Raw genomic sequence first — 19,501 nt, forward strand, 5'->3', positions numbered from 1 at the left:
AGCTACCTGCCACGGCCTTGAGCTGGGTGTTTGGCGAACACAGGGCTAAAGGTCTCATCTCCCTGCTGGGACCCCTTCCTGTGATGTGGGAGAGAGCGCCTCATTCATAGATGGCTCCGGTAGCAGCTGGATGTGTCAATGGCCACGAGGGAGATGCGAAGGGGAAGCAAGAGCCTGGTTGCGTGTGACGTGGGGGATGGCATCTTTGGTCCTTAAAGGATGGGAGGGACTTCGGTAGGTGGCTGTGGGGGGCGGTCGGGGCCTTTCGGACAGAGGCACTGCACGCTAGCACACACACAGAGGGCAGAGCGTATGTTGGGCAAAATTCTCTGCTCACTGGTGTGGCTGGAGTGTATGGGGAGGGTGTTTGTTTTGAATTTTTGAAAAATCTTGGCATGGGCCGGGGAGATGGTAAGGGGGGAGACCACGTTAGGCAGAACTGAGGTGTTTGGACGTCATGCTGTGTATGTGTACGTGTGTAGCTGCTGGCCTCTGAGTAGAGAGGTAAACACGATGAGATGTGTGTCTTAGGAAGGCAGACTTGTCTGTAGGGGAATCTGGGGCACAGGTGCCACGGGGGTGGGAGGGGGCACTTGATTTTCCTAGATCCCTCGTTTGCCCGGGGAAGGGGCCTCAGGCCTTAGTTCTGTACGTTTCTCCCTTTACAAATGGGCTTAATGATGGTCTCACCTAGGGGCTCCCCGACTCCCCACCCGCCCTGGCTGTTCTATGATCATTTGACCCCCAGAGAGGGCGTGCCCTGTGAACCTCAGGGCCTTTGCTCATGCCTGTCTTGTGTGGTCTCTTGGCTTGTTTTGGTACTTCTGTTGTGCATATGCTCCTCTGCCGCTCTCCACCTTTCTAAGGCTGCGTGCACGACTTCCTCTACGGCTGTCACAGTGTCACCTCCTTGCAGAAGGCTTCCTGACGATACCCTCATTTGATCTAGTCATTCCCCCCCGAGTCCTAAGCATTTGTCTTTACTCTGTACACAGCATTTCGCACTTGTTAATGTTTCTGCTTTTTCTCGGTGGATGGGTTGGGTTGTATTTTTCTCACTGGTGCTGAGAGCACAGGGAGGTTCCCAGGGAGGATCTGGCTGTCTGGATGACCACGGTGCCTCTGTCCTCGGCTCCTTTGGGCGTCTGTCCTCCAGAGCCTCACCCTGTGGACCTGCATCGACCCTCAATAAGTTCGTGGATTAGGGATGACTCCTCCTTGCCGGCCACTTTACACCCTCATGTCCAGTCTCCAGGGTGGGAGGGTCGGGGATGGGCCAGACGGTGCTCAGGAAGCCCTGGGGGCGTGAAATCCCCTGCGGAGGGCATGGCGCTTGACATCACCCTTGGGAAAGCTCGGCAGCATTTTCCCAGGAGAACCGAAGCTCGGACTTGACCCAGTGAGCATCTCAGTGCCTCCTCCTTCCTTCTTCGGTGGCCCGAGGTGCTTCACAGGCCCATCATCCTGTTCCCATCCCGTCGAGGGCAGCTTAGGAAGCTGGCGCAGAACACACCTCTTCTAGGACGAAACAGCTGCCCGAAAAGGTGCCCAAGCTGAGCAAAGATCGATTTGCTCTTCCTTCTGCATTGGGGCCAGCTCCAGATCTTGGTGACCGCTGGCCCCAAGGTCACTGCTCGAGACCCCTCCACCACCCTACAGACCCGTCTTTAAAGGCTCTAGTCAACAGTCCTGAGCGGTTTGCCTCCTATTTTAGCCTTTCTCTCCTGACCTTGGCCTAGAGCAGGCAGAGAGGAGGTTGCTTGTTGCTACTTTTTTTCTGTGTTAATGGCCTCCTCCCATCTTCCCCAAGAGCTGGTGCCTCCTTTGCGGTCTTTCTCAGGAGCCACTGCCTCTGGGAAGCCTTCCCAGACTACCTACCGTTTAGCTCCTCCACACAAACCAAGCCTTGTCCCTCATTCGCTTTTCCCGGTGCGGGCGGCCTCCTGTGAGCTCCCGATGGCTCCCTCGCCCCAGCGCTCGCTTCACCAGGAAGCCTTTCTGCTCACAGACACTCCGATGCGTAATGGCAAATCAATCAGCTAGAAAATGGCTTGGAACTATCAGGTTTGTCACAGCGTTCAGGGAAATCATTTACTTTTTATGACTCCATAAGACCCGGAGGCATGCAGATGGGAAAATCTCCACTAATGTTTTCTGCAGATCATTTGAAAAGTCACTTCCAGCAGATTGTGTCTCTTCTCTGGTCTGTGGGAGGGAACCTGTTACTCGGTACCATAAATCTCACTGGCCCAGCTCCTTTATGTGTGCCCTTTGCAGAGCCTGTGATGCTGGACAAAAGGGCCAGGCCAGCCAATCAGTGCAGGCATTTCATAGTCAGCTCAGAGTCGTCCTCTATACTCAGAGCCACAAGTGGGAGGGATTTGTTATCAGAAAGAGTTCCGTCCATGGTGTTTGTTCGCTCAGGGCAGAATGAGCTAGTTTTTGGAGCGTTATTTACTGGAGCTGCTCCCTCCCCTCCCCGCCCCAACCCAGTTGCGTCACCCTTTGCTGCCCACATGCAGCAGCAGAGGTGGGGATGGGCGTTGGGAGACTTTCAGGGGAGGGAGAGGCGTGTGAAGCAGTGGACGGGGGCTCGGGAGCGCTCAGCCCACCTGCCAGATGTTTTTCTTCCTATTCTCCTGCCCCTTCATTTTGTTAAAATTCATTTCAGTCAAGAGATTTGCTACGGGTGGAAATTCTCAACACAATCCGCTCGAAGAAACAGACAGCCTGGCTGAACGTTCTGTCAAGTCTTCAGATATATTCATGGGATGCTCCCAGGAATGAGGGTGATTAGGTGACTGCGTGTGTCCGAGGACATCTGTCTGAGGCCAGGATGGAGCGAGTCAGGCCTGTGCTTCTGAGCAATGACAGCCAGAGGCCCTCTGAGCCCCTCCTGTGCGGCAGGGCCAAGGGCACGTCTCCGTCACACAGGGGGCCTGGGCCCCCAGAATAGGCAGCCTGGGGCCACCGTGCCCTGCGAGGTTGGGCAGACTTTTAACTGTGCATGGACAAAGGGACTCCATTGATAAACGGGTAGAAGTAGCCTCTGTTCTGCCTGTTTCTCAAGGCATTATGGCAAAATGAGCTAATACGAGTGGATGTGGTATTTCGCAAAACCGAGAAAACATCCAACAAGAGGCAAGAGCTAAAGCTAGGATTCAGGGCAAGGACCACATGTGCCTTGCCTGCCCCTGCCCTTCCCATGTGCTCCTAGTGCCTAGCCCATGCCTGGTATATGGCATGTGCTCAATAAATATATGCACAGATGAAAGAATGAGGAAAAAATGTATAATTTTGGACCAGTGATGACTATTGACTCTAGTGGCCCCAACTTTAACATGTATCAGAATTACTGAAAAGGCCTTTTAAAATGCAGTTGCTGGGCACCCTTTCCCCCAGATTCTTATTCAGTGGGTCTGAGTGGGGCCCAAGAATGTGCATTTCTAATGAATTCCTAGGTGATGCTATTGCTAGTGGTCTGGGGACCACCCATCTTTGAGAACCCCTGCTTTAAACTAAGGATCAACAGTTGGTAGGCAGTAATCTGAATCTGGCCTGTGGATGTGCTCTGGTTGGAAGGAAGGAAGGAAAGGAGGACAGACATGAACTTCTTCCGTTGGAGAGAGTACTCGCAATTTTGTCACAATGGCCACCACTCCCAGTTGATGCCACTTGGGAGAGTCTGATCATTTGTTTATCTGCCTGGCCTCTATGGCATTTGAATGTACAATCTATGACCTAAACTTTTCTTAAACCTGTTTTCTCCTGGTCCATTTTGCAACCTGGAATGTTCCTTGGAGCTCTACCTGCTGTCATCCTGGAGTTCTTCCTTCCACTCAGAAACCAATCAACCAACCAGTCAGTCAAGCATGAGTCCCACATCCAGGTTAAAGAGCACATGGGAAGATGTGGGGTTGCTTCGCGGGCAGCACTGCTGGGAGGTAGGCGGTGCGTGTGGAACGCCTGCTGGGCTTAATTTTCAGGCATCTTTTTTTTTTTTTTTTGCGGTACGCGGGCCTCTCCCTGTTGTGGCCTCTCCCGTTGCGGAGCACAGGCTCCGGACGCGCAGGCTCAGCGGCCATGGCTCACGGGCCCAGCCGCTCCGCGGCACGTGGGATCTTCCCGGACCGGGGCACGAACCCGCGTCCCCTGCATCGGCAGGCAGACGCTCATCCACTGCGCCACCGGGGAAGCCCTCAGGCATCTCTGAGTTAGGGCGGGGGTGAACTGCTGCCAGCCAGTGACCGGACCACGAAATGCCCGTAGCCCAAGGTGCTTAGTCCAGGTCCTGGGCACCCCCCCACTCCAGCTGCTTTAGCCTCAGGGGGCCGCTCTCCAGGCCTATAGGAGCTCCTAATCTAGCTGCTCCAAGTCTGGTAACAAGCCTTGACCCTACGGGGCCCAAGGGAAACGCTCAGAGTCTGAGAGATGGAGGGATAATCGGATTTCAGTGTTAGAGGCCACGGGCGGCAATGAACCAAACCCGGAAAACATACACTAACCCGAGCCCAGGGGCACCTCGGAGGCCACTTAGAGCGCGGACTGGGCACCTGCTGGGTGTGTCCACAGCCTGTGGTCAGAGGCTGAGGGAGGTGTCTGTCTCCCACGTGAGTAGAGGGTTTTGCCCTCACGAGCCTCTGCCGTGGAGGGCTCACCCTTTTCCTCTCCGGTCTTAAAAGGCTCCTCTGTGGGGAGGGTCTCTCTGGTCCTGAGAGCAGCTCAGGCCTCTCTGCGCTGTGTCCGCAGCTGCTCGTCTACCCCCTGCTCTGATCCTCCCACACCGGGGTCCCTGCCTGCTGGTCCACTTCCCCACTATACGGCAGTGACTGCGTTGACCGTGGGCACCGCTGTATCTCCCAGCACAGTAGCTGGCATACAGCAGGCACTCAACATGGGTCTTAAAAGTTTCGGCTTCCCCGGTGGCGCAGTGGTTGAGAGTCCGCCTGCCGATGCAGGGGACGCGGGTTCGTGCCCCGGCCCGGGGGGATCCCGCGTGCCGCGGGGTGGCTGGGCCCGTGGGCCATGGCCGCTGGGCCTGCACGTCCGGAGCCTGTGCTCCGCAGCGGGGGAGGCCACAGTGGTGAGAGGCCTGTGTACCGCAAAAAAAAAAAAAAGTTAATGAGTTGAACTTCTGTGTTATGTGTAGTTTTCCACACTTAAAAAAAAAAAAAAAATTGACCCCTGGTCCCATCCCAGACTAATTAAATCAGAATCTCCAGGGCTGAGCCTAGGCATCAGTATTTTAATAGAAAAAAAAAAAAAAGAAGACATGCAGCTAAATGTTAATTTCAATTATGGGAGACTTTTGTGTGTTTGTGATTTTTATAACTAAGGAAAACCGAAAAAAATCTAAATGTGAAAAATGCACAAGAAAATAAGTTAGTGAGTTAGTTTGCTAGTTAGTGAGTTGAGGTTAAGTGCAGGCCAGTCTGAGCGGAAACCAGTTCTAAGCCTCTTCTGGTTTTGACCCTCTCTGGGTACATGTCTGCGTTTGGCATCAGCTACCCCACTTCTCAAGAAGGGAACCCATTTGCCAAGGAGTGAACGGCGTTGAGGGTTGGCTTAGAGGGCCCAGAGGAGCCAGGGTTTGGGAGTCGGAAGAAGGGCCTGGACCTCAGAAGCACAGGTGTGCACATCAGCCTCCAAGGGTCAAGGGTCTCCCGCCTGGGGACGAGCGGAGATTGTATTCCATCCTCGTTATCTTTGTACTAAATGACAGTTACTCTGGGCTTCATCCATGGAGAGTTTCTGAACTTGTCGAAGTCACACTTCCCTAGTGTCTCAAGTTTAACTCAGACTGTTAGCAGACAGACAGCACTGAATTCACCACGGGCCATCGGAACAGAACTGCTGTAAAAGTGTGAGCCGAACTGCTTTCCATCAGCAGATAAATATTGCACATTGGTTCTTGGGACCTTTGTTCTCCCACCAGGGTGGGTCTGTCAATCTCGTTTCTTCCTGTGATTATAATGAAGGGCATTTTCAAAAGGCTTTGACAGCCTGTCAAGTTCTCACTGAAACTAATTTGAACTCTCTTCTGCTTCTATGTCGTGTAATTACTGTGCTGGATATTTTCCATTTTCCCCTCCAGATACACTTTCCACCCTGCTCTGTGGCCCATCATTGGCTGGTCTCAATGGATTGCGTTAACTAGGCCCCCTTGTCCTCTGGCTCCCCACAGGGTTCAGCCAATGGGAGACCCTAGCTGGAGACCAGAGGGCGGGAGAAGAGAGAGGGGCTGGGGTAGTTATTCCCCTCGTCCCCTCTCTGCTGGGCAGTGGTGTGGCCATGGCAGCTTTCCCCTACTGAAGGTCGCAGGCTGGTGGTGACTCTGTCCTGTAGCCACAGCCCTCCTGATAACTGCCCCCTCCCCTTGTCACTCCAGGCCTAGGGGTGGTCAACTGCCGGTCCCAGAGTGCCTAATCATTCCTCGTTGCTTTCACTATCCACATTTTGGCCCTTCATTCAGCTCTCATCACTCGCCCCTTGTGCACGTGCCACCATCTCTTTCCTGCCCAGACCCTGGCTGACACGATTACTTTCACGGTTCTTTTTAGAATGTGCTCATAGCCCATTCTCTCAGCTGGTAGGATGCAGTGAGGCCGAGGTTACAGGTATGACCCCTGTGGGGGCCAGTTGGCTTTGTTCTGTGATGGATTCTGGCTCGGTCCGGGTACCCTTAGCTTTCTCCCTTGAGTCTAAAGAGGTCAGGCATCTCTGGGGCTGTAATATGACGGTTCTCATTCACCAAGAATCTTCTCTGCTCAGGCACTGTCTTAGGTGATGTACTGGGGTCCTTTCCTACATCCAATCCTTCGGGGTAGGACTTATCATCTCCCACTTCCTACAGATGAGAGAACTGAGATATCCAGAGTTGGTGTAGTTTCCTCAAGGTCACAGGGCCACTCTGGGGAAGGGAATAGGATTTAGGTTCACATCTTAGTCAAAGTTGGTGTGCTTTTTGGCGGGGTGGGCTGCCTCGGGCTGCATGCATGCACACATTTTTGTGCAACTGGAAAAAGCTGCTGTTAGAGAGCCAGTTCTACAAGTGCCACTGGCGAGCCAGCAGTATGTGGTGGCGGCAGCAGCTTCGCAGAGGGAGAACAAGGTGAAAATGCCTGGGACCAACAGGGGTCTTTACTAGACAAGGCTTTCCCCTGGGCTGCATGGAGGTGGTGATGCCTGCAGAATATGCTGGTGGGATTCGGGTAACCCGGCCTTGCCTGGTCTTGTCCTTCCCGGGAAGTCCCGCAGGCTCCACTCCCTGCAATAATCTATTCTTTGAAATGACCTCAGAGAAGCTGTCTGCATCTAGCTGGCACCCTGACCTCAGGCACTCAGAGGGCCTGGTTCCTTTCAATTGTTTGACTGCAGCATCCCCAGGGTCCAAGAATGTGAGTCGCTTCTGTTTCTCATCTCAGATCTCAGTGCCTGGGGGTTACGACTGAGTGATTTGAGACCCTCAGGCCTCAGAATGTAGGGACTCAAAATACTGAATTGTTTTCTCAGGAAACTACTTTTTTCTTCCTTTCTCTCCGCCTCCCTCCCCTCAACTTCCTGACGCCCAGTCTTCAAGGCTGGGATGGCGTTATGTCCATTATATCACACTTACTGGTTGTGCTGCTCAAATCTCCATTCTTTTCTTCCTTCTCTCCTTCCCTTCTTTCTCTCTCTCTCTCTCCTTCCCTCCCTTTCCTTCCTTCCTTTCATCCTTTCTTCCTTTCTTGTCTAGCAACCTTAGGATTTTAAAAAGGTAGCTACAGGATTGCCCACACTCACGGGCACCATTTTGACTCAGCTGTGCTTTTTGCAAAAAAAGGTCTGGATACAGACAGGCTAATGATCTGAAAGCCAAAGCGACTCCTCTGAAGAGTGACATTTTAGTTGCTAACAATGATTTTATAGTTTTTAAATTATGTGCTTTACAGTCGTGATTATTAATCATGTTTTTCCTAATTGTGTGAGGAGGGAGGTCAGTCTTGAATTTTAATGGTAATGATGGGCTCTTTTCTTTTGATAAAATATCTACTGACTGCTTATGTGGTTCAAGGCATCTTCCAGATCAGCACCACCACCCAGTAGAAATACAGTCTGAGCCACCAATGCAAGCCATACATGTAACCTGAAAATTTCTAGGAGTCACATTAAAGTAGTAAAAAGAAACTGGTCAAATTAATTTCAGTAATATATTTTATTTAACCCAGTATATTTTAAATGTTATCATTTCAACACATAATTAATATAAAATTATTTATGTGATATTTTACTCTTTTTTTTTATACTGAGCCTTTGAACTTTGGTGTATAACACAACACATCTCAGCGGGAAGTAACCACTTGTTCGTGCGCTACCTGTAGCTTGTGGCTTCTATCTTGGGCAGTACAGCTCTAAATAGAAGATTGTTTGCCTGAGAATTGGGCAGTGAACTATTATCCTGGGCATAAGTCACCTTCCCACCTAAGGTTAACTCTTTCACAGTATTAGAACTTCAATCCAAATGCCCCAGGAGAATTAATTCACGAGGTGTTAAAAAGCACCTTTTTAACCAGTAGGGGAATTCCCTGGTGGTCCAGTGGTGAGGACTCGGTGCTTTCACTGCTAAGGACCTGAGTTCAGTCCCTGGTCGGGGAACTAAGATCTCACAAGCCGAGCAGCACAGCCAAAAAAAAAAAAAGCACACAGTAGGTGCTTCCTACATGGTTTTAAAACCTTGAGCAAAGCAGTCCCTTGTTACCCCAGAGTTACTTGATATATAAATTGGAGACTATTTCCTCCAAGACCCTAATTTTTTTCTCTTGTTATTAAATTATTTCAGCAAATTTGGGCATGAAGCTTGCCAGACTATTCCTATTTCCGTGTGTCCAGTCAGCTACTGTAGCTTCGTACTTCGTCCCTGACAGCAGTGAGACCTCAGCAACCAAACAACCAAGGGCAACCAAGTCTTCCAACCCTCCAGTGGTCCAGTTTAGTAACAGACCTTCTCAGAGAAGCGAGCTAAACTAGGAGACTCCCAGACTCACCCCCTGCATAGGGCTTCTACGCTCCTTGTATCAGGGAACGTTTCTTCCTCCCTTGTGCCTCTACCCGACTCTAGCCTGTGGACCCAGAGCGGGTGTGAGCAGCTCTTACCCGGGACTGCTGGTGCTTCTGGTAGAACTCGGCCACGTTAAAATCATCCAGGTCGACCAGCAGGCTTTGTTTACACATCTCACAGGTCTTCACGGCGCCAAGATCTGCTCCTTAAATGGAAGAATTTTGTTACACGTAACCCTTTTGGTGTTGACATTTTGCGAGCGAATTTGTGTGTGTGTTAGGAATTCTGCGTTTCAGTGGCCTTCTTTTTTAAAGTCAGTCAGTTTTCTTTTTCTTCAGGCTAAGGTAGAAAATGACCTTGAACCTGAGATCCAAAAACTTTCCTTTGTCATCATTTTCATTATGATGCAAGCTTCCTGTGAGTGAAATTCCCAGGAATTTCACCTGTTTTAAATAACAGGTCTTGCTTTCTGTTTAAATGTAAACATATTGGTTCATAAAATTAGAATTACTACATGGAGGCTGAGAGTCGGTAACACGAGTGTTTGCCAGAAGAGTGAATATTATGTCTATGTTACTGTTGTTTTTCCGGGCAGATCTAACACTGGTCCAAGCAAATAAATTAGTAAGGACCGAATTGGTGGCAGAAGCTATCCTCGATCTGTGGCTTAAAAATCTGTCTTTACTCCTGCCCAGGTGACTTGCCACCTGAGAAGAGTGAGGGACCCTGGGGCCATGTGTGGGCACTGGTATGGCAGTATCTGGGGCCAATGCTTGAGCCTGTCAGCCTCATTTGGGAAAAGAAACAGGAGAAGGCTTCCTTTGTTGCTGGTTTGTTGGGTTTTTTTAACGTGAATTCTAGATCAGCACTTTTTCCTCCGCTTATCCTATTCCCCAGTGCAAAAGTGGAAGATGCAGATCTGTGGCTGTTATGTCTAAGCAAGCGTGTTGCCATATGCCCTTTCCCCCTGGTGTAGGTGCTGCATTTTGGCTAATGATGTACTAGTGTTTATTTTATGCATTAGAAAACAGAGGACTGGGGATTCCTTGGCGGCCCAGTGGTTAGGACTCTGTACTTCCACTGCAGGGGGCCCCGGGTTCAATCCCTGGTTGGGAACTAAGATTCCACAAGCCAAGAGGTGCAGCCAAAAAAAAAAAAAAAAGAAAGAAAACAGAGGACTTATCAGCTACTTGAATTTATTTGGTAAAGATAGGGTTTTATACCCCGGTTCTATTTTTCCCCACTGGGGATACAGAGAAGTAGTAAATAATAGAGAATTTCAAAAGACAAGGATGAACAGCGATCCCTTATCTGCATTTTGTTGACTTAATTTTTTTTTTTTTTAAAGCATCGTTCTATAACACTTAAGGCTACGGAAGGTCCCATGTGTCCTCCGATCTAATCCTGCCAGATCACACCCAGGCCAGCATTAGCATTTACAAGCATTTAGCAGTACTTTCATCACGCATCTCATGAGGAATTTTTTCTGTGCTAGATGTTTAATTAGCCCAGATTTCTCGTAAGATAAAGCATCGCACAGCACAGTCATTAGCGGCTGAGATCCACTTGTTCTTTGCTCTCTGAAAGGCTGGGTACCCTGCTCACTGTGTGGAGATGCATTTAAGTAGCTCGGGCAGTGGGCGCTCCTACGTTTCTCCTGCAGACGTGGAGAAAGGGCCTCAGGGAGGAGACAGTTAACGGGATCATCCTGTGTGTTCATTGCCCGATTAAATGGTGTGCTGTGCTTGCTGAGGGGGCGTGGTGGCACGCCACGGGGACAGGGTCAAGTTCTAGGTCTCCTGGGCTGTCTGGCACAATGATAACCAAGGAGGAGAACATGGAGGAGAAGCGAAACAGCATCTGGCTCTGGGGTAAAAAGTTTTCAGAAAGGGGAGTCTAAAAGCCTTAGGTCTTTTTGAAGCGAAGTGTTCTTTGCATTGGCGTCCTATTTTTTTTTTTTTTTTTTTTTTTTTTTTTTGCGGTACGCGGGCCTCTCACTGCTGTGGCCTCTCCCGTTGCGGAGCACAGGCTCCGGACGCGCAGGCTCAGCGGCCATGGCTCACGGGTCCAGCCGCTCCGCGGCGTGTGGGATCTTCCCGGACCGGGGCACGAACCCGTGTCCCCTGCATCAGCAGGCGGACTCTCAACCACTGTGCCCCCAGGGAAGCCCTGGCGTCCTATTTTTTTTGTTGTTGTTATTCAAGTTGCTCTTGTTCCTAAATGTTTTGAAGAAATCTGTTCTCTGCCAGGGAAACTACAGCCGACCTACTGACATGGCTGTATTTAGGTTATAACCTCCCTCGGGAGTTGAGAACGGGGTTTCACACCCAGTTACAAGATCTGTTAAAGACAGAGCTGACAAAATGAGCACAATGGGACTCTCTTTATCTAATATGGCGGCAGAAAAATTAGATCACTGCTCTTTTCGTTGCCGCAAAAGGGCAGCTGGGCTCAGCTCCTAGGTGCTACCCCAACCCCTCTCCCCAAGTAAAAGGAAGCAGAACTGGTCTGTCTACCAGCTGCCGTGGCCGCTGTGTGTTTGCTGAGACCCAGCCATAGACCCAATTCTAGTTTCCTTCCTCCTGGGAGGCAATCTTAGCATCTCTGCTCAGGCCTCGAGCAGGGGTAAAATTCGACAGCACGTTCCAGGATTCTTCCCTGAGCCTTGAAAACAAAACAAAACAAAACAAAACTCATTTCCCTCCCATAATTTGAAGGCAGCTTAGTCCTGCCCCTGTCCTTCGGGGGCTGTGAGCAAGGGCCCCGTTCCCCCCGAGCGACTGCTGCCGTGAGCTGTCGTCAAGGCTGCGAGTCCCACAGGGCGGCGCCTCGTGTTAAGTATTCGGCACGTGTGTCGTTCCGCCTTTCCCACCTACCTGATGTTATTTTCACTTTCAGCCATGTTTTCAGGCACTCCGGATGGACAGACCGCAGGCTTCCCACGCAGCCGCACGGCTCCACGAGGGGATTGGCGGGGGAACCCCCGGCTATCTGACAGATGCGACACAAGTCTCCCTCATCCTCAGAGTCCTCCTCCAGTAGACTAAGTGGAAAACAAGCCCTCGTCACCAGGAGTCTACACGTTTGCAGTTTCCGCAAATACCAGTTCCCAGAGCGTAGGGTGGGGCGGGGAGGAAAAGGGAGCCAGCCCCCCCGCTCCCCCGCCCCCATGCCTTCCTGGGGGCTAACCCACTGCTCCCTCTGACCCTGCTGAAGATTCTTCCCGGCATGATGGTTACTGATAACAGGGTCAGGGATTCTTTCTCTTTTCTTTTCTTTTTAGGCCGCAGCAGGCAGGTGGTAGAGGTATTTAAAAATTTTTTTAATTTCCTTTTTTTTAGGCCGCACCCCGCAGCATGTGGGATCTTAATTCCCTCACCAGGGATCGAAGCCCGTCCCCGCTGTAGTGGAAGCGCAGAGTCTAAACCGCTGGACCATCAGGGAAGTCCCTAGCGTCACGATTCTTAAGTCAGGCTCCTTTGCAGTTATTGATCCGTGTGAGCTAACCAGGAGCATCAGCGCTCCTATCACACATCCAAAGGTTGGGCAAGAGCTCCAGAGGGAAACTGAGCCAGAGGCTGGGAGCTCTTCTCCCCGCACCCGCCAGGGCCTGCCTTTGAGGTTGGCTTCTAAAACTTGTGAGTTTGATGACTTTGGACAAGGTGCTTGAGCTTTCCAGGTCTCTGTTTCCTCATGTGTAAAGCCACGATGATCCGACTACTGCTACCCACTTACAGGGTCATGGGGCGGCCTGGAGGGGGTGGTGAGGGTGAACCTGTTGTGCAGACAACAAAGTGCATCTGGAGTCTGGTCAAGTATTGGCATGTGGAGACCACTCGGTAGATGTTGGTTGGGATGAGTGATGAACCAGTGAACTTGGACGTGAACTCACCAGTAACTCAACCCTTGCCAATAAGCTGTGCCAACATTCCAGAATATAAGCTGCTGGAATGTGTTGAAGATGGAATTAATGAAAATGTAAGCAGACATATTTGTGTCTCATAAATGGTGAGTCAATAGCTGGTTGATGTTTCTGCAGGGAGGCTTCTGAGGAATCTAAGGCTAATTGTTTGTTCTCTAGAATCTTCATGGGCCTAGGGACTCTCTGGTCAAGGAAAGCAAAACTGGCTAGAGACTAAAATCAAAGGAGAGGAAGAAATGGACATTACTGTGGATATGGGAGTGTATGCTCAGTGTCTTAAAAGAGTTTTCTCCCCAAGAAAGGGAAGTTCAATGAAAAGGAACAGAATTATACTATCTCATGGTGGGCACAAATAAAAGAAGAGATGTGCCATGTTAACCAAAGAAAGACTCGATGTCTCCAAGATGTCAGTTCTCCCCCAAATAATCTATAGATTCAATGCAATTCCAATGAACATCCCCCAAAGCTGATTTTTAAATGTATATAGTCAAGGACTCTTAAGGAACAAAGTGGGGAGGGAGGCTTTTGCACTTATAAACTTATAAATCTTCAGTCATTGAGATGGTGTGCCTTAGGGAAAAACAACCAAAAAAACAGAACAGACAGAACAGAGAGCCCTGAGACAGACTTATATATTTATAGTTATGTTATGTGACAGATGTGGCTCTGCAGGGGAAAGATCCTGGGACACATTGGTATTCACAATGCATACCTCACACCACAAATTAAATATCACACTTAAGTCCAAAATTCATTTCACATGAAGTCCTAAACATGCACAGGAAAACTGTAGAGATTTTGGAAGAAAATAGGAAGAATGTCATAATGACCCCAGGTTAGCAAAGGATTTCTTAAGACAACAAGTTACAAATCACAATCTGTAAAGAAAATGGATACAGTTGGCTACATTAAAATTAAGAATTTATTTTCATTAAAAAACATCAAGAAAGAGGAGAGACAAACTACAAATTGAGAAAAGATATTTCCAACACACAACTGTCAAAGAATCAGATTAATAGCCAGACTATATAAAGGATTTAAAATATATGTATATTCTAAAAGAAAAATGGGCAGAAGACATAGATAAGCATTTTATAGAAGAAGAAATAGAAATGGTCATTTAACATTTAAAAGAGCCAACAGGGACTTCCCTTGTGGTCCAGTGGTTAAGACTCCCTGCTCCCAATGCAGGGGCCACAGGTTCAATCCCCGATCAGGGAACTAAGATGGCGCATGCCACACAACGTGGCCAAAAAAAATGTAAAAAGAGCCAACAGAACACTTAACCTTACTAACAGTCATGAAAATGTAAATTAAAGCCACGGTATCATTTTACTCCCGTGCGACTGGTGACAATTTGTAAAGCCAATCAGTACAAGTGCTGACAAGGATGGACAACAGTATACATCACTGTTGAGACAGTACATTGGCATTACTTGTATGGTGGAAGCTGTGCTACCCGCCAGTCCAGCAATTCCGCTCCTGCATAAATATCCTAGAGAACTGTTCCCATGTGCACCAGGAGACGTTTACAAGAATGTTCATGTAGCACTGTGTACAGAAAACAGTAAAGGACCCAAATGTCCATCGACAGGAGAATGGCGAAATTGTCTGTAGTGGTGAAAGCAAATGCATTAAAGCCCCAAAATACCAACCAGGATGCACCTGGCTAACGATGTAGGGGAAGAAGCAAGTCACAGGAGAACAGATATTCCATTTCTAGGGAGTTCAAAAATAATAGGAACATTTCTACAGAATTCAAAAATATATACAATGTGTTGTTTAGGAATACATATGCTCATATGGTGAAGCCATGAAGCAAAAAAACTTCCAACAAGAAACTAAAAAGCAAAGGAATGATGATTGCAATGCAAGAATGATTTCCAGAGGGTTTAGGGGGTTGGGAGGGAGGAGATGAAGGAGGGAGATGAGGAGATAGAGTGAGTGAGGGGCTCCCAAGCTCCAGTGATGTTCTGTTTGCTGGAAGGTGGGCACAGGGATGCCCAAGTTTTGTTCTGCTTCTAATTCTCTAGAGTGTGCGTATGTTATATGCTTATCTGTATGTATCAAGCTAACTAATCAAGTGAACTTTTTTTTTTTTCTTTTCTTTATTTTGCAGTACGCGGGCCTCTCACTGTTGTGGCCTCTCCCGTTGCGGAGCACAGGCTCCGGACGCGCAGGCTCAGCGGCCATGGCTCACGGGCCCAGCCACTCTGTGGCATGTGGGATCTTCCCGGACCTGGGCACGAACCCGTGTCCCCTGCATCAGCAGGCAGACTCTCAATCACTGCGCCACCAGGGAAGCCCTCAAGCGAACATTTTAAAGAGTGTAAGTGGCATTGAGAAATGGGCTTGAAATCTTAAAATAAGGCATATTATAAAATATGAACCAATGTTTACTAAAAATTGCATTTATATGCAAAGATAAAAGACTGGAAAGAGTTTTTCACAGTGCTTTTCTCTGGATTATAGGGTTATTGGTGATTTTTCTTTTAAGTTTATATTTTTAATATTTCCTAAAATGAATAATTTTGAAATAATAAGAAAAGCATAAGGTTTATTGTATACAGAAAAAAGAGAGTGTCTGATAAACGAAGTACACAAATAGTAGCTGTTTAATGCATTACTACACGTAGAAGTGGGTGCATTTTTAAAAGAAGTCATTTTTAGCCCGAAGGCATTGCTTTGGGATGGTGGAGGTCCAGACCCCTGCCACGTGGGTTTGAAGAGTATTTTTGGGTAGGTGAGGATGGATGGGTGCTGAGACCTTTTGGCCCTTAACCCTGGGTCTGTCTTTTGGTAGTTTGTTTGATATGGAAAAAAAAAAAGGTGCTGCTAACAAGGAAATTACTTCATTCCTGCAGTCGAATGATAGACAGGAGTGTGTGAGCATTCTAAGTCGTATCTTTTCCTCCTTTTTGCATTCAGATTCATTGCCATGGAATTTTCCCACTTACAGATGAATATCAATGGGATAATTAATGACCCAGTGAGCCATGCTAACACAAAAAAGAGGGCTCGCATTCAAAGAATCACTTTCCAGATCAGTAAGCCAATATCAGGGCATGGCAACACCTATCATAAATTAAATGGTCAAATCCCGACATGGTGTTTAACAACAGCTTTAAAAAGTATTGCATTTCATAGTTGTGAAATATCCCAAAATCATCTCACAAGAAAGGAGAGATCAAAGAAAAGAGCGATTCAAAAAAGATCTTATTTCTTTCTTTCTTGTGCATGAGAAGCAGCACATAAAATGGAAGCAGTGGTCACCCCAGCGTGGCCCTTCAGAGAACTGAGGTAGCTATGGCAACTGTTGGAGACCGGCCTTTTAGTTTGGAAGGTTCAAATTCTAGAACTGTTGGTTGGATTTGCGCAGAGCTCATGGGGGAGAGCTGGTGAACTTCCAAGTGCTGAATGGCTCCTTCTCTGGGGAGATAACAACCATTTCATAAAAAAATCTTGGTTCCTAATTGCTAGGGGGAAAGGGAAGCCCTATGTAGAAGTCAGAAACCCTTGGGACTTCCCTGGCGGTTCAGTGGTTAAGACTCCATGCTTCCACTGCAGGGGGCACGGGTTCGATCCCTGGTCGGGGAACTAAGAAACTGTAAGCTGCAAGGTGCGGCCAAAAACAAACAAGCAAACCCCAAAACCCTTATATTTGGCAAACTTGCCTTTTATTTTCTTTGTTTCTAAAAATTTTATTTATTTTTTATTGGAGTATAGTTGCTTGCCTTTCTTAAAGTTATGGTATTCAAGGAAAAAAACACTTTGGGAATACTGAAGAAATTGGGCTGGAACACCAAACGTTTCTTTGTAGAGACATATATTTTAAAAGCAACAAACTAGACAATTTTCTTGAAAGAAGAAATCATTAAAATGTCAAGGAAGGGCCTCCCTTGACTTAGAATCCCCATGACCCTTTAAGGAAAGCACTGCTTATTTTCATGTTAGAGAAATAGAATTTAGAAATATATATGTATATTCATATAATTATGAAAATTCCTCACCTTTCTTGTAATTTCTTGAGTTTCTCAGGGTCTGCCTTTATTTTAGTGGCTTCCTTTTCATCGGTGACGCCAGGGACCTCCATTCTGCTTCCATTGTCATTTTGATTTGGGAACTCAGACACTGCAAAGAAATTAAAAGGTATATTTTCTTGCAGGGACCTGGGCACATGCAAGTGGCCTTGTAAATTCATTTCTGATGGAGAAGAGCTGGAAGACTCCACCAAGGACAAGCTGCTTTGAGGATTTAGTAAGAGATCTTCTGTATGTAATGGAGCCTCCTGAGATTGCCTTGTTAAAGTAATATGTTCTGCTCCCCTGACATCAAATTCATGCACACTGTTTACAGGAAAATAACTGTGGTTTTCAGCACTGGCAAATAGATTCCTGTTTCTAATGGGGGACAGTGGTTGACGAACATTAAACCTGGAGCTTCCCTCCGAGTCTGAACTGGGAGCTAAGGTAGATGATGTGGACAGGTCTATTGGAGTATCATCTCTCAGAGCAGAATGCATGAATGATCCTGGGGTGTTATAGGATGAATTCATTGACGATCTTGGAGCTGTTGGTCTACCAGCAAGAAAACAGCCAAGACGATTATGAGAGTCACTTAAATGGGCCTGCCAATCTCTTTCATAATCATGGGTTCCGGGCCTGTCTTCCATAGAAGTAACATCACAAAATACATTTTCAGCATTAAGGTCATCCTCCAGACTGCTTTTGGATTTGGTGTCCCATGAATGAAAGGTCTTCTCATTTTCACTGTCACTGCTGTCTTTCTCTTTAGCAGACCCCCCATCAGGCCGCCCAGGGTCTTGGAATATCCCTTGCCAGGTGGAAGGCTGCCCTGTCACTAGCTGCATTGCACTGCTAATTCGTAATGAGCCATGACTGGACTCACTTCTTACAGAATTCGCTCTGCAATTTGCAGGATTTTCTTCAAAGCTTTTATTTTTGGCCTGAGTGGCCAATGTCCCAAGAAATCTACTTCTCTTATGATTGGAAGGAGAACGGAGCGGGTGCATACCAGCCAGCAAAAGTTCTTCCTCTACATGGGTTTCCTCTTCAGTGTCATCATTTTCTTCTCCAGAGTTTGAGGATAAAACGGAATAAAAATCTTCATCTCTGAGCCGAAACATCATTCTTCTTGGCCCTTCCAAGGTGGTAGCTATGCGTGGTGGCCCCAAGGACTCGGTCAACTCTTGAGGACTGTTCGTTCCTTGGAAGGCCTGGGATAGGGCTGGGTGTGGTTCCTTCTGGGAGAGAGCACTCAGGCCTTTTTTTTTGGCTTTCTCGGGGGTATTCTCCATCACCGTTATTAGCTGTGAGGATGGGACCAAGTTTCTTCTCTCTCGAGTTGGCCTCTTCAGCTTGGTGTCACTTGCCCACATTGGACCTTCTTGTTGAACGATTGGATCTGTATTGAGAAAAGATAAGCTTATCATTTTACTGTAGGTGCTCACAGCTGAGAGACCTCTAACACCAAGGGTGAGGGTCCCATAAGGCAACAAACAAGCTCTGGAGAGGAAAACGGGCATGGTTAAGATGACTGGTGGTACCGAAGGAGTACAGGAGAGCTAGTTTCAGTTTACCGCGTACGAACTCTCTTTTGTTTTTGTTTCTTTCTTTTTTTTGGCTGTGCCGTGTGGCATGCGGGATCTTGGTTCCCTGACCAAGGATCGAACCCTTGCCCTTTGCAATGGAAGCACCGAGTCTTAACCACTGGACCGCCAGGGAAGTGCCTATGAACTCTCTTTTGTATACTTGTGGAGCTCAGGTTGGTCCCGGGGCAGCGCAATGACCCTGAGGATACAGATCCTTTCTGCAGAAGCTCTGGGAAGACTGTCCAGCCCCACGTCAGTCAGGGCTGATGATGGGTAACATCTCTCAAATGATGGTTTCCATACCAGTGTTTACTGAGAAGGAAAACCAACACTCCAGGAATGACTACTACAAAACCCACCAGTGCTTTCTCATCCCAATTTGTTCAACGTACATTCAGGACACTCCTGCTTCACATACAGCTTTACAAAACATTAAGAAAGGTACAGTCCACTCTGGCAGATTGGGAGGAAGGCTCTAGAAGCTGCTGCCCAGTTAAATTGATGATCATGGTTACATTTACTACTCAGTGCAAATAAAAATCATAACCCTCTGATGAAATCATGATCTCCTCTTTGTCACTAGCCCCTAGTCAGTTTGTAACCTCTGACTGTGATAGAATTCCTCTCCGTTGCCCCCTGAATCTAAAGTATGAGGAGATGTAGAAAGAGGAGAGAGGTCAAGTGCCCAAAGGGGTAGGAATGTCTATGGGTGAAATGGTTTGGTCAAAACTTGCCTTATAAAAATAATGCATAAGCACTGAGGGCACCATGCTGATTGTGTTACATGCACACAGTTAGGCTCACAGCCCCGTGGAACAGGTTGCCACAATCACACCGCATCATAAGTGAGAGCACCAAGGCTTAGGGAGCCACATAACTTGCCCAAGATCCTATTTCCAGTAAGTGATGGAGTGAACATTTGAACTCGGAT

General features: G+C 48.0%; 1 protein-coding gene across 1 annotated transcript in view; it reads right to left on the reverse strand.

The window, feature by feature from the left end:
• The window catches only part of MARCHF10 (membrane associated ring-CH-type finger 10), an 82,488-nt gene that overhangs the window by 10,057 nt on the left and 52,930 nt on the right, over positions 1–19,501 (reverse strand). The window contains exons 5-7 of the mRNA XM_060134311.1: positions 16,970–18,383; positions 11,914–12,080; positions 9,133–9,242 (exon numbers count right to left, since the gene is read on the reverse strand). Of these exons, the coding sequence (XP_059990294.1) occupies positions 9,133–9,242; positions 11,914–12,080; positions 16,970–18,383 (1,691 nt within the window). The remainder of the gene's footprint in view (positions 1–9,132; positions 9,243–11,913; positions 12,081–16,969; positions 18,384–19,501) is intronic.

This window comes from Lagenorhynchus albirostris, chromosome 20 (genome assembly GCF_949774975.1).
Source record: "Lagenorhynchus albirostris chromosome 20, mLagAlb1.1, whole genome shotgun sequence".
NCBI classification, from domain to species: domain Eukaryota; kingdom Metazoa; phylum Chordata; class Mammalia; order Artiodactyla; family Delphinidae; genus Lagenorhynchus; species Lagenorhynchus albirostris.